This window comes from Marmota marmota, unplaced genomic scaffold (genome assembly GCF_001458135.2).
Source record: "Marmota marmota marmota unplaced genomic scaffold, marMar, whole genome shotgun sequence".
Taxonomy (NCBI): domain Eukaryota; kingdom Metazoa; phylum Chordata; class Mammalia; order Rodentia; family Sciuridae; genus Marmota; species Marmota marmota.
In genome coordinates, this window is record NW_026000164.1 from 19,023,395 (window position 1) to 19,036,230 (window position 12,836).

Here is a 12,836-nt window from a genome sequence, read left to right on the forward strand (position 1 = left end):
GGCATCCTATATAACTATGATACCATTCTCAGGCCTGGGAAAGTTAATAATGATTCAACAATAATCTTTTAAGTTTGTATTTAAATGTCCTCAATTTCCCAAATGCCTTACATAGGCATTTTTTTCTTCGATCCAAGATCTTAACAAGGTCCATACATTGCATTCGATTCTGTCTCTCTAATTCAGTGTCCTGAGATGGCCATTTAGCAACATCTGGAGACATTTTTGTCATGATTAGGGGGACTACTGGCATTGTATTAGTTTATTTTCTGATGCTATAAGAAAATACCTGAGAGTAGACGCTTTATAAAGAAAAGAGATTTGTTTGATCCACAATTTTGGAGGCTAGAAGTCCAAGATCATATAGACCTATGTGTTTGACCTCGGATGAGCGCCCCCACGCTGCCAGCATCTCAACATGGCGGAGAAAAAGGAATCCAATATACAGAAAAGACCAATCACCCTTGTGCCATTTTGCTTTATAGTAGCCTACACTTGCAAGAACTAACTGGGCTCTGGCAAGCATTACATTCATTAATCCCTTCCCAAGCCAGGGCCACTAATGAACTAATCAACTTTCATTAGGCCCCACCTCTTAAAGGTTCTACCACCTCTCAACATCACCAACCTTACAACACAGGCACCTTTGAGTAACAAGTCTCATCCAGCCCATAGCAGGTATCTAGTGGATAGAGACCACTGGTGCCTGCTAACTATCCTATGATCCACAGCCTCCCATAACAAAGCAGTACCTGTCCAAAATGTCAATTAATGCCAAGATTAGAAAACTATGTTCTAGTGTTATGACTGGGATACAAGGTGTCCCCCCAAATTTCCTGTGTTAGTGCAAGAATATTGAGAGGTGAAATGATCAGCTCACGAGGTCTGTAACCTGATCCTAGTTTAAATAGACTGACTGGGTGGTCACTATAGGCAGGTGGGGAGTGGCTGGAGGAGGTGGGTCCCTGGGGGGGCGTACCCTGGAAGGGTGCATCTGCACTTCAGCCCCTTCACCTCTCGGCTTCCTTCCTGCCTTGAGTTGAGCCACTTTCCTCTACCATGCCTTGCCATGAGGTTCTGCCTCACCTCAGTCCCAGAATGAGTTACAAAGTCAGCCATCCATGGACTGAAGCTCTGAAACCATGAGCCAAAATAAACTTTTCCTCCTCTAAGTTGTCCTTGTCGGGTATGTTGGTTACAGCAACGAAAAGCTGACCAACACATCTAGTTGATCTAAAACCAGCTCGCAATTTTGTTGTTGTTTTTCATGACTCTAATCCTTCTATACCATCAAAGCCAGTTGTTTTGTAGATTGTCCCACATGGTAATTTTTTCTGATTATTTCCTCAGGAATAGTTTCCATTTAACTAATAGCAAGAATATTAAATAGATGACTATACCAGTTGGTTACTACTGTGTAATGAGCTACCTTCTGGGAGGCCAGGAGATGAGAAAGGGGGAGCATTTATTGAGACCTATGCTTAGACCAGGCACTCTGGTCACCTCAACAGCATTATGTTGGCAAAAGCAAGTAACAAAGCCAACCCAGAGTGGAATCGTAGAAAAATACACTCTACTTCCTGTTGCAATCCATTTATCACAGTGATACTGAGTCCTCTTATTGCGCCATACCAGCATGTATACAGTGTTGTGTTGTCCCATTCTTAGTGATGTTAAAAGTTTGATCCTTGGTTAAGTGGTCATGACTAATGTCTTCCATGGAAATCCTTATCTTTTCCATCATGTGGGGTGATACTTGGGTGCATGGTGTCAGTCCTTTTCCCCATTGTCTTGGCTTCCTGGGCCCATAGTAGCAAAGTACTCACAAATTGAGTAGCTAAAAACTATAAAAATGTATTGTCTGAAGGCTGGATGTGTTCCCTTTGGAATCTGTAGGGGCAAAGTCTTCCTTGCCTTTCCCAGCATTTAGTAGCCCAAGACGTTGTGTGGCTTGCAGCCTCAGCACAGCAGTTCAGCCTGCATCCTCTCGTGTGCCTGTGTTTTCATATGGCCACTTACCCTAAGTAAGGATACCAGTCATTTTGAACCTGCCCTACTCCCTATGGCCTCCTCTTGACTAATTACATCTGCATCAACTCTGTTTCCTAGTAAAAGCATATTATGGGGATTAGGATATCAAAATTGGGGGTGGGGGAGGAGATAATTCAACCGGTAATGCCCATCACCTTCACTCAGTGGTTTTACTATCCACTGATGGTCCCTGCTTGCATTAGTTATCACCTTGCAGATTGCACAACTGTGTTTTTTTTTTTTTTTAAAGTTTCATTGTCTCTTCAACTTTTATTAGCTGGCATTTTTCCAAAGAGAAGAAGGTTTGTTTTTCCTATTTCTCATCTTTCTCTCCTCCTTTCTTCTCTCCTTCATTTTTAGAATCATTTATGTTCACGACTTTTTGCTTTGTATACAAGCATTTTTTTTTTCAATGCCAGAGATTGAATCCAGGACTTCATGCATGCTGGGCAAGCCCTCTGCCACTGAGCTACTTCCCCAGCCCTGCAACCATTCTTTTTATACAGCCATACAAACAACATTTTCATGATCAAATTGTCTCAAAACTTGACTAGTGAGAGTCCCTAAGGTCAACTCTTAGTAAAAGAAATAACAAATAAGTTGTTAAATTTTTTCAATATTTAAAAATTAAAACAGAAATGTTGAATGTGATCGCTCCAACTCACCCACTTCTACAGGACCCATTTCTGTCATCCAGCTAAGACAGGCTCTTGTTTTCCTCCCGGAAGTTATGTGATTGTTCCCCAAGCTGATAGGTCACATTGTCATTCCTAATGTATAGCCATAATCAAAGTTGTCATTTATTGAGTGTTCTGCTTTACATGTATTTATTTGTAACTGTCACAGCAACTCTGTGCATAAGTAGTGTTTCTACATATTACAGATGAGAAATCTGAGACTTTTTAAAAATATTTTTTAGTTGTAGATGTACCTATATTTTTTATTACTTATATGTGGTACTGAGGATGGAACCCAGTGTCTCACACATGCTAGGCAAGCACTCTACCCTGAGCCACAACCCCAGCCCAGAAATCTGAGACTTAAAGTGAGATACTGGAAAGAGCATGGATTTTGGTAACTGATGGTTTGAATCCTGACTCAGTCATTTACTGGGTATGTGATTTGGGCCTCTGCAGCCTTGGTTTGTTTATCTTGCTATTGCGATGATGACATTTGCCTCATAGGTTGAGCCTAGCAGCTTACCTGACAGAGAGTAGGTGCTGTTAGTTTGCTGTTAGTTCTCTGTTATGTAGCCTGATGAGAGGCTATGACTTCTCGGTCCACCAGCAACTAATCAGGAGTTCATCTATCTCATTAATTCTGAAGGTGCTCATTAGGAATGAAAGGTAATTTGACCTAAGTTTCAGCTAAAGTTTGCCTTTAAGTATCTTTCAAGAAACAAACAACAACAACAAAACAGTTCATTAATCATTTTCTTAATATTGTAGAAAGGTGGGGCTGGGATTTAGCTCAGTGGCAAAGTGTTTGCCTTGCATGTGCAAAGCCCTGAGTTTTCCCAGTTTAAAAAAAAAAAAAAAAAAAAAACTATAGGAAGAATATCATGTCTATTCAACATAAGGGAACAACTTTGAGGAAGATCTTTAGCATGTTACACGCACATTAAGAAGCTCATATGGGGCTGGGGTTGTGGCTCAGTGGTAGAGCACTTACCTAGTATGTGTGAGGCACTGGGTTCAATTCTCAGCACCACATGTAAACATCAGCATCTAAAAAAAAATTTTTTTTAAAGAAGCTTATTTATAGCCAGGCACGGTGGCACACACCTATAATCCCAGCAGCTCCAGAGGCTGAGGCAGGAGGATTACAAATTCAAAACCAGCCTCAGCAAAAACAAGGCACTAAGCAACTCAATGAGACGCTGTCTCTAAGTAAAATGCAAAATAGGGCTGGGAATGTGGCTCAATGGTTGAGTGCCCCTGAGTTTCATCCCAGGTCGGCCCCCTCAAAAAAAGAAGCTCATTTATAAAATCACAGTCTTCAAAATAAACTCCAACTTTTGTCCACGTGGAAACAGTGGGTTTCATTTGTCCCACAAATAACGATGGAATACATTCTAAGAAATGGGAGGTTAGGCAATTTTGTCATTGAGTGAACATTACAAAGCGTTCTTACACATTTAGAGCTCACTGTGATGTCACTCGGTGGTAGAATTTTATGACACAACATCATATATGCAGTCCACTTTTAGACAAAATGTCATTAGGTGGCCCATGACTGTAATATTGAGCACCTACTGTGTTCCAGGCACCTGGAATACATCAGAGAATAAAACAAACATCCCTGCCTGCTAGTTGGAGGAGATAGGTGAAAAATAAACAGATTTGCAAATTAAATAGAGTGCTAAAAATAGGCAACTGCAAATGAGGAAAATAAACAAATCAGGGAATGTACAGAGAATTGCAATTCTAAATAGGATTGACATCATTTAAAAAGTGATATGTGAGCAGAGACTTGAAAGAAGTGAGGCAATTGGTCATGTAGCCATCTGGAAGAACAATAAACACAAAGGCCATTGGGCAGGAGTGTGCTTGGCCTGCTGGAGGCACAGCAAGGAGGCCAGTGTGCCTGGAATGCAGTGGAGGAGGGGAAGTACTTTGTTTATCTAACAAACACTTCAAATAGCCTGTACTAACGGCACTATTTTAAGCACTTAAAAAATAGTAGGGAGGCCTCCCAAAACCTATAGGATATGGATACTGATTTTCTCTTTTCCAGATGAGGAAACTAAGGCACAGGAAGGTTAAATAACTGCCCCCAAATCATACAGCTATTTTGTGATATAGCTAGGCTTGGAACTGAGTGGTCTGTTTCCAGTGACAGATGCCTTTAAGCACCAGAGGATGCTGTGTTTCTTCTTAGTAGTAAGAGGTGAGGTCTGAGAGGTGAGGATTAGATCCCATAGGTCACTGAGGACTATTGGGTAAAGATTTGGTGTTTAGGGCTAAGATGGGGTTCAGTGTCAGAGTGCGGTGTGGGTGGGAGAGGTCCTGGGTGGGAAGGGAGGATATGGCATTTACCCTTAATGGTATGGGTCTTAGAAGAGGGAAATGCATTTTTGTTGTCTTTTCAGAAATTTTCAAAGTATTTACATATTTTAGGTATATATTACTCTTGGCATTTAATATGTTTCTAATAGATTCTAAAAGGTTTTAATTTATGGGAACAAAGAAAATATGATCTGTACCCTATCAATTACCATACATAAGGTAATCTCCTATTTTTTTAAATATTTATTTTTTAGTTGTAGTTGGACACAATACCTTTATTTTATTTTATTTTATTTTTATGTGGTATTGAGGAGCGAACCCAGGGCCTTGCACTTGTGAGGCAAGTGCTCTACCACTGAGCCGCAACCCCAGCCCCATAATCTCCTATTTTTGAAGTCTCTCTAGAACCTCTATTACATGATTCTAATGACAATCATGTACTCAGTGATGCTTTCTTGGGGGCACCAAAGCAAAGTATTTTTGTTTCATTTAAGATTTTTTAAATAACTTTTATTTATATACTTTTATGTGGTGCTGAGGCTCTAACCCAGTACCTCACATGTGCTAGGCAAGCGCTCCACCACTGATTTATAACCCCAGCCCTCAAAGCACAGTTTTGTCTACAAACTTTTTTTTCCTACTGGGAAGGGGAAAAAAGTATAAGAACAAATGGACCATTTAAGATATGTCCTATCTATATGCCAAAGGTGATGGGTTAATGTTGCTACCTTCTTAGGGAATAATGTGTCAGTACCCTGGTTAGGCCACCAGCCCCTCTGAGGCTCCATGACCTTGAATATGGAGTGATCCTGATGCAAATGCCATTGAGAATAATTAAAGGACTCAGGCTCCAGCAATTCGCCCCATTTAAGGAACATTTAGGATTAGCACAGTAGCGTCCTTATGGAGAAGAGAAGGTTGGGGAAGATTACAGAGTCATCTAAGAATCATATTAATGAGCATCATAGTCACAATTTATTTAGCATTTTCTGTATTCCTGAACATGAGTTACCTAGTATCAGCCTCAGTCATGTTATGGGCAAGGAAATGGTGGTTTAGAAACATTAAATGGTCAAAGTATACATCGTGTGACTCAAGCATAGCTCTGCTGGTCTCCAAAGCCCATGTTCCCACTCATCAGCTGTGCTGTCTAGGAATACAATCCTCTGTGGCATATGAATGATTCCTCTGGAACCCTCAAAAACACGATTTTTCTAGCGTGGTTCCATCGTTCTAGAGTGAATTTTCATAACTTCAAGTGATTCTAGAGTGAATTTCCATAACGGCAAGTTTCCACCTTCGCCTTCTTCTCTCAGTTTATCAGCTACATCCTGGAGGCCTCATCAAATGCTCTCACCACCATCTCACAAATCCTGAGTTGCTTATTCTGTCTCAGTCACTGCTGCAGCTGACTTGCTCTGTTTGGGCCCACAGAGTCCTGCTACCAAATCTGCCACTCTTCTGCCTGGCCTTCTCCCCCAGCTGCGCTCACCAGCATGTTGGTTTCTCACTCTTCCCTCAACCGAGATTAAAAGCCACACCACAGAGCACTGGGTACGGCTTGCTGTGAGACTAACAGTGAGAACAGGGGCCAGGACCCAAAGTATGAGGAAAGTCCTTCCTACTGGGGGTGAACTTGGACCACTGGGAAGTAGATGAGAAGGCATCAAGAAGATGGTTCCTTGTCCTTTCTCCTCTGAGTACTTACCTGAGGCATGGTGTGGCCATGCCACTCGTCTGGCAGTATTGTATATGGTGGCACAGATGTTCCTACTGCCTTCTGCCGATGACCAAAGCATCATAAAGCCGCTTCCCATCTTCTTCTGTCTCTCTTCCCTTTTTCTCTCCCTCTTACTGCCTGGGATTGCATCTCCTAAATAAAACATTACATTAATTCTTGGTTTGAGTTCTATTTTTTCTAGAAAACATGAGCTAAAATATTCAGGTTCAGTTTCTCCCAATGCAACCATCACTTCCTACATCTTCTTGGCTCAAAGCCAAAGCTCCTAAGAATATGTTCCAAGGGGCTGGGGCTGTAACTCAGTGGTAAAGTGCTTGCCTAGCATGTGTGAGGCACTGGGTTCAATCCTCAGCGCCCCATAGAAATAAAAAAATAAAAGAATGTGCTTCAAAAGATAGGAATACCTGAAGGTAATATTGTCCATATTATGAGGGGAATTTAAATATTTCATCTCAAAACAATAAAAAAAAGTGCAACTTGTTTGGAAGAAAAATAATTAAAAGAGTCCTTGGCACTAAAAAGATACCAAGCTCCCAAATCCCCAAATCTTTTCATTTCTTGAGTGTTTTGAACTAGCTTTCCTCTTCCTTTCCAGGCCTGTCCTGGTTTGGGTCCCCATGATTCTCACTTAGACTATTATAATTGCTTCCTAATTTGTCTTTCTGCCTTCACATTCTCCACTCCTGATTTAACCTGAATACCACTGCCACCGTCAGGTAAATAGTCTTAGAACGGAATTTATCTTGTTCCCACATGTTCTAAAACCTTTAGTAACCTCTCACTGCCCATAGAATAATGCCTAAAGTGCCCTCTAAGACTAACCTCAGATGACAACAGCAAAAGCCAGGCACTCAGGACCTTCCATGCGCTTTTTCGACCTACATCTGCAGCTATCAAACCAGCTATTGTATTCCTCTATTTGATTTATGCCACCAGCTAACCTAGGAAGCTTACTTTTCCCTAAATATGTGTTTTCTTTTTCTGCTATTGATGTGGACAACAAATACACCTGTGGATTTTGATAACCCACTCCTCTCCCCTACAAGTGTCACAATGCCTGTCCCACCCATAATCCCTTCTAGGGGTTTCTAATTGGACACTGAATTGTGTATCATCTTCTTCTGCCATCCCAAACAAAGCCTCGCAGGCCAGGAGGGGGCACCTGTCTGGGCATCAAGTCCATGCTGATGAGATGGTTTGTTTAGAAAGCTCTGCCCCGTAGCCTGCACCTGATGGTGAACAGTCAAGCCAGTTGGATCCTTTCAGGGAGTAGAATATGAAATCCACTGGAGGGAGTCAGCTGTTAGCAGGGGCAGAAGCTAGAAGATGCAGGGAGGGAAGGAAGAAAGCTGAAGTCAGGTGGCAGCAGACACCAAGAGGCAGTAGAAGCTGTGAGACAGAGAAAAGAATAGCAAGTACCAAGAACAACAGCAGCCACAGCAGAGTCGCAGCAACAGCAGATAATCACAGTCCAGCAAGAGATATTTACTGTCAAAGAGCCCACAGGATGGCCCAGTTGCTACGGCTGTACTGTGTGCTGACCACCTTCCAGTGCCCACTAGTCATCACTTGAATTTAGATGGATGAAACCTGAGTATCTCTGTTCTGAAAATTAATTTTTGCCTCTCGGAATCTCTATCAGATCGGATCATGGCAGGAAACATGAAGGCACAATTGGCTGAAAAAAAATTTGATGAAGACATATTTACAGAGACTAGGCATATTAAGAGGATATTCAGGCTCCCAAGGACTAGCAACGGTAGGAGCCCAGGGCTGAGAGAAAAGGGAAGGAAATTGTTTGATCAAAGTTGGGAAAGAGCTGGAATTCTGGAACAGCTACTGCCAAAACCATTGTGCTAAAGCAGTGAGAAAAAGAAAAGAAATGTCTTGACTTCTTTTTCCTCCTACCCTCTGCTACTTGAAGACACCTCCCACTGGCAAACCCAACAGTAAACCAGAAGGCAATGGAAACCAGGTGACATGACATGTGGGCCCAGAGCAGGGCAGCTTAATCTCTAGAACCTAAGGATATGATCTTATATGATGAAAATGTAATTGAAGAGAAGAAGCAGATCCTATATCACTGGGGTAGGCCCTACCTGCAATCACACACATCCTTAAAAGAGAAGCAGAGGGGGGATTGGGGTTGTGGCTCAGCAGCAGAACACTCGCCTAGCAGGTGCGAGGTGCTGGGTTTGATCCTCAGCACCACATAAAAATTAATAAAAAAATAAAGGTATTGTGTCAAATTACTACTAAAAACAAGAGAGAGAGAGAGAGAGAGAGAGAAGCAGAAGGAATTTAAGAGAGGAGAGAAGGAGAACATGTGACCACACCGAGTGAAGTGGCCACAAGCCAAGGGAAGCCTAGGGCCAACAGCAACTGGAAGAAGCAAGGAACAGATTCTTCCCTGGAGCCTTCAGGAGTTACCGGCTCTGCCAAAACCTTGATATCAGACGTCTGACCTCCAGAACAGTAAGACAATAAAATACTATTGTTTTAAGCCACCTGGTTTAAAGTAATTTGTTATGGTGATCACAGGAAACCAACCCAGGGCCAAATGTACAATGGCCAGCCAAAAATCTATTCATTTCAATGACTCAGTGACATATATCCTTGATCACATTAGCCGGACATTCTTGTTCCTACCTTTTCTATTCCCTTTGGTACTTGTCTTGGAACCACTCATACGGTCCAGATTATACGTTCCCAACAACAGTTAATTTTGCACACAAATAGTTTTTCATCCCAGTAAGATTGTGACATTCTCCTTTACAACAAGAACGCTGTCTCACCAGGTTCTCTTTGGAGCCCATAAAACTCTTCACACAGTACTTTGAACAGAGTGGACATGCCATAATTGGTAAATGAAAAAGAAAGCTTCCATTTGTCTATCTGTAAATGGAAAATAACAATTTCCACTGACTCGGCTTTCAGAGATAATGATGGTAGTGTTTCCTGGAAACAGTTTCTGTACCTGTAACAGAATGATACATCGAAACAACCATTCCTGCTGGAGCAATTCCTTAGGGAAAAAAATGACACTTAGTTTTCGAGAGTCTCTCTAGTCCATGCAGAGCTGGAACTGCCTGCAGTTCAGCCCAAGAAGGAGCAGGCAGGGGATAATTAAGAAAATAGAAGAGCCAAAGATCCGTGTTTATTCAGGAACTTTGATTCATTCAATAAATAGTTATCAAAGAACTATCACCTATGTTTATCAAATATAGTCATAGAAGCCAAGGAGGCACACATACAGAATAAAGCATGATCCCAAGTCGGTAATTGTCACACAACATGGATGAATGTTTTTTTATAAAGGCAAATGCTATGGGACCAGAAAGAAGGCAGTGATTAACCCCAGCAATGGGAGTTTCACTCCCCAAAAAGTGACACTCGAGCTAGTTTTTTAGGACTTCATCAAGCAGAGGCGAAGTCAAGAGCATTCCAGGACCAAGAGAAATAACTTTGCCTGAGCAGCTGCCAAGCCAACCACACCCTGTTCAGTCCCATTGTATCCACAGAGGCCTATTTTTATGCATTATCCTCCTAGCTACTTTTTAAGAGAAGAGAATGCCAACTACTTCCCTGTTTCGCATCCAGGTATTTTATATATCAGAGAAAGGAGACTATCTGGAGGGAAAGTAGAGGTCGACTCCTGGCAAGTCCAAATAGCTATCCAAGAGTGCATTTAAATGGAAACATACCTTTCCTGCGTGTCCACCTCATTTCTGAAAACTGAATTAGGCTGTCCTGGGAGAAAATGTGGTAGCAGGGCATTTAGAGCCCTGGGGAAAGTAGGCAAGGACTGAGAACAGCCCCTGTCCCACTGCCGGCCATCAGTAGGCCCTTCTTTGAGATAAACACTCCTTGAAAGGGAGTCATGTCCAGGCCCCTTTTCCTCCCCTAGGCTGATCTTCAGATCCCTCCGTGGGGAGCAGCTCTGTCCCCGGCACCGCCCAGCTTCTCTCCCAGGCCAGCCCTGCCAGGCCTCTGAGACCGGAGCTTGTGAGTGGGAGGAAAACCTCTTGGGAAATCAGCCAGGAGAGAGGAAAAGCCTGGCCAGACTCCACTAAGGGGCACAGGGTTCCCTACCCTCACCGTGTGGCTGCCACTGGAAGATGGGGACGCTGGGGAGTCAGAATCCCGGCCCCAGCGTCCCCATCTCTGGTGCCTGTTTTCTCAGGAAGCCTCTACCTTCCAGCCCCTGCCAGGAAGCCAGCGGCATTTTCGTGAAGCAGTAATAACAAGGACAGAGCGTTCCGCCTGCTGGAGCCTGCTGGCTGGTCACTCTTTCCACTGCCTTTTGTTTTCATGCATCATTCCCCTCACTTGCTTCTCAGATTCCTTGGGGCTTTGAAAAAAGCCACAAATGCTCCACACAGTGACACCACCCAGCAGGCTGGCAGACAGCGCTGACATGCGTCCTGCCCTAAGCGATCGCACATACGCAAGCCCTGACCACGGACGCCCACCCGTGTGCCTAGTCAGAGGCAGGTCCGCTTCCAGAAAGGGCCCACCTCCCATCGGCCTCGCTGGCAGAGGCAGGACTGTAGATTAAGTACCACCCCGTGGACCGATAAATCACGTTGCTGTTGTATTAAAGTGCATCTGCAGCAGGCACCGTGGCGCACGCCAGTAATCCCGTTACTCGGGAGGCTGAGGTAGGAGGATCACAAGTTCAAAGGTAGCCTGAGTAACCTAGTGAGACCCCGTCTCAAAATAAAGGGCTGGAGATAAATAGCTCAGAGGTAGAGCACTTGCCTAGCATGCATGAGGACCTGGCTTTAATCCCCGGTAGGGCAAAAATAAATAAATTGATTAATTAAATGAATCCATCTGCAAGGTAGGTTAGGCAGTAGTACTTTTCCACCCTTCTTTCCTTAAAGCTCTAAATGCAACCAACGAAGTACCAGAGTCTCTGTGGGCCTATTGACCTATTAGATTGTATACACACATACATGGAGCAGAGAGGCTCTCAATAATGTGTTTTAGAATTTATTTTATTTGGAAATAAAAGCTCATTCTATGCAATCAGCCATCCTCATAAACAATAATCCTTTGAAAGTGTAGCCAGTTTTAAACCACCATCCAGTGCTACCCTATTAGAATCTACTAAAGTAGGACCCAGGTATGTGTACTGGTTCTTAACTCAGCAGTATTGGTTAGAATGTGGGGCAGGAGAAATTATCATATATCTCTGGTAAACGTGAAGATTGGCTCTGCTACTACAGAGAGTAACCTGGAAAGCAATCCAGTAAAGCTGAGAATATGCATATCCTATTTGCTAGCAATTTTCTTTCTAGATATATTCCCTAGAAGAATTCTCACATATGTGTCCATGGAGACATACAAGGACAGGAATTGCATCATGGTTTGAAATAGCAAAAAACTAGACGTAGCAATTATCCACTTATAAGAAAATAGAGTCTAAAATATTTATACATATGGGTGGGGTGGCTCATGCCTATAATCACAGCAACTCAGGAGGTTGAGGCTAGAAGATCTCAAGTTTGAGGCCAGGCCTCAACAACTTTAGCAAAACCATATCTCAAAATTTAAAAACAAATAAAAAGGACCTCAGTACAAAAAACAAATAAAAAATAAATAAACAAACATACACACATAGTGGGATGATACAATATAGTACTTCGTAGTATAATATTACTATGTTACAAAGAATGGGTTGGCTCTGTAAGTATTACATGGATCAATCTCAAAATGGTGTTGAAGAAACATGCTGCAGAAAAATATGTATACTCTTTGTATACATTTAAACTCTCAAATTTTATATATTGTGTATGTAAAATATAAACACATGCGTGGACAAGATTCCTACCATCTTTAAAAGAGATTGGTTATCTCTGGGGAGAGATGAGATGGAAGGGCCTTCTCTTGCAACTAAAATGTTTCCTTTATTTAAAAATATTAAGAAAATATGGTAAACCGATATTATGTATTAAATCCAGATAATGGATACATGACTCTGAGGATCATGGACATGCATTGCAGAAGGATCTCTTGAAGTTCCTTGGATTCTCAATTTTGGAAAATAAGTT

The 12,836-nt window shown here is 42.4% G+C and overlaps 1 protein-coding gene across 3 annotated transcripts in view; it reads right to left on the bottom strand.

Moving 5' to 3' along the window:
• Window positions 1–12,836, bottom strand: part of Mkln1 (muskelin 1) — a 329,639-nt gene that overhangs the window by 179,469 nt on the left and 137,334 nt on the right. Inside the window, exons 1-2 of one of the 3 annotated variants that reach the window (XM_048786921.1) lie at window positions 10,485–10,502; window positions 6,748–6,912 (exon numbers count right to left, since the gene is read on the bottom strand). The exons of 1 other annotated variant lie outside the window; for it this stretch is intronic. In XM_048786921.1, the coding sequence (XP_048642878.1) occupies window positions 6,748–6,767 (20 nt within the window). In that variant the 5' untranslated portion in view covers window positions 6,768–6,912; window positions 10,485–10,502. Of the gene's footprint in view, window positions 1–6,747; window positions 6,913–10,484; window positions 10,503–12,836 lie in introns of those variants that run through there. One more of the 3 variants, XM_048786922.1, reaches the window with a different exon arrangement.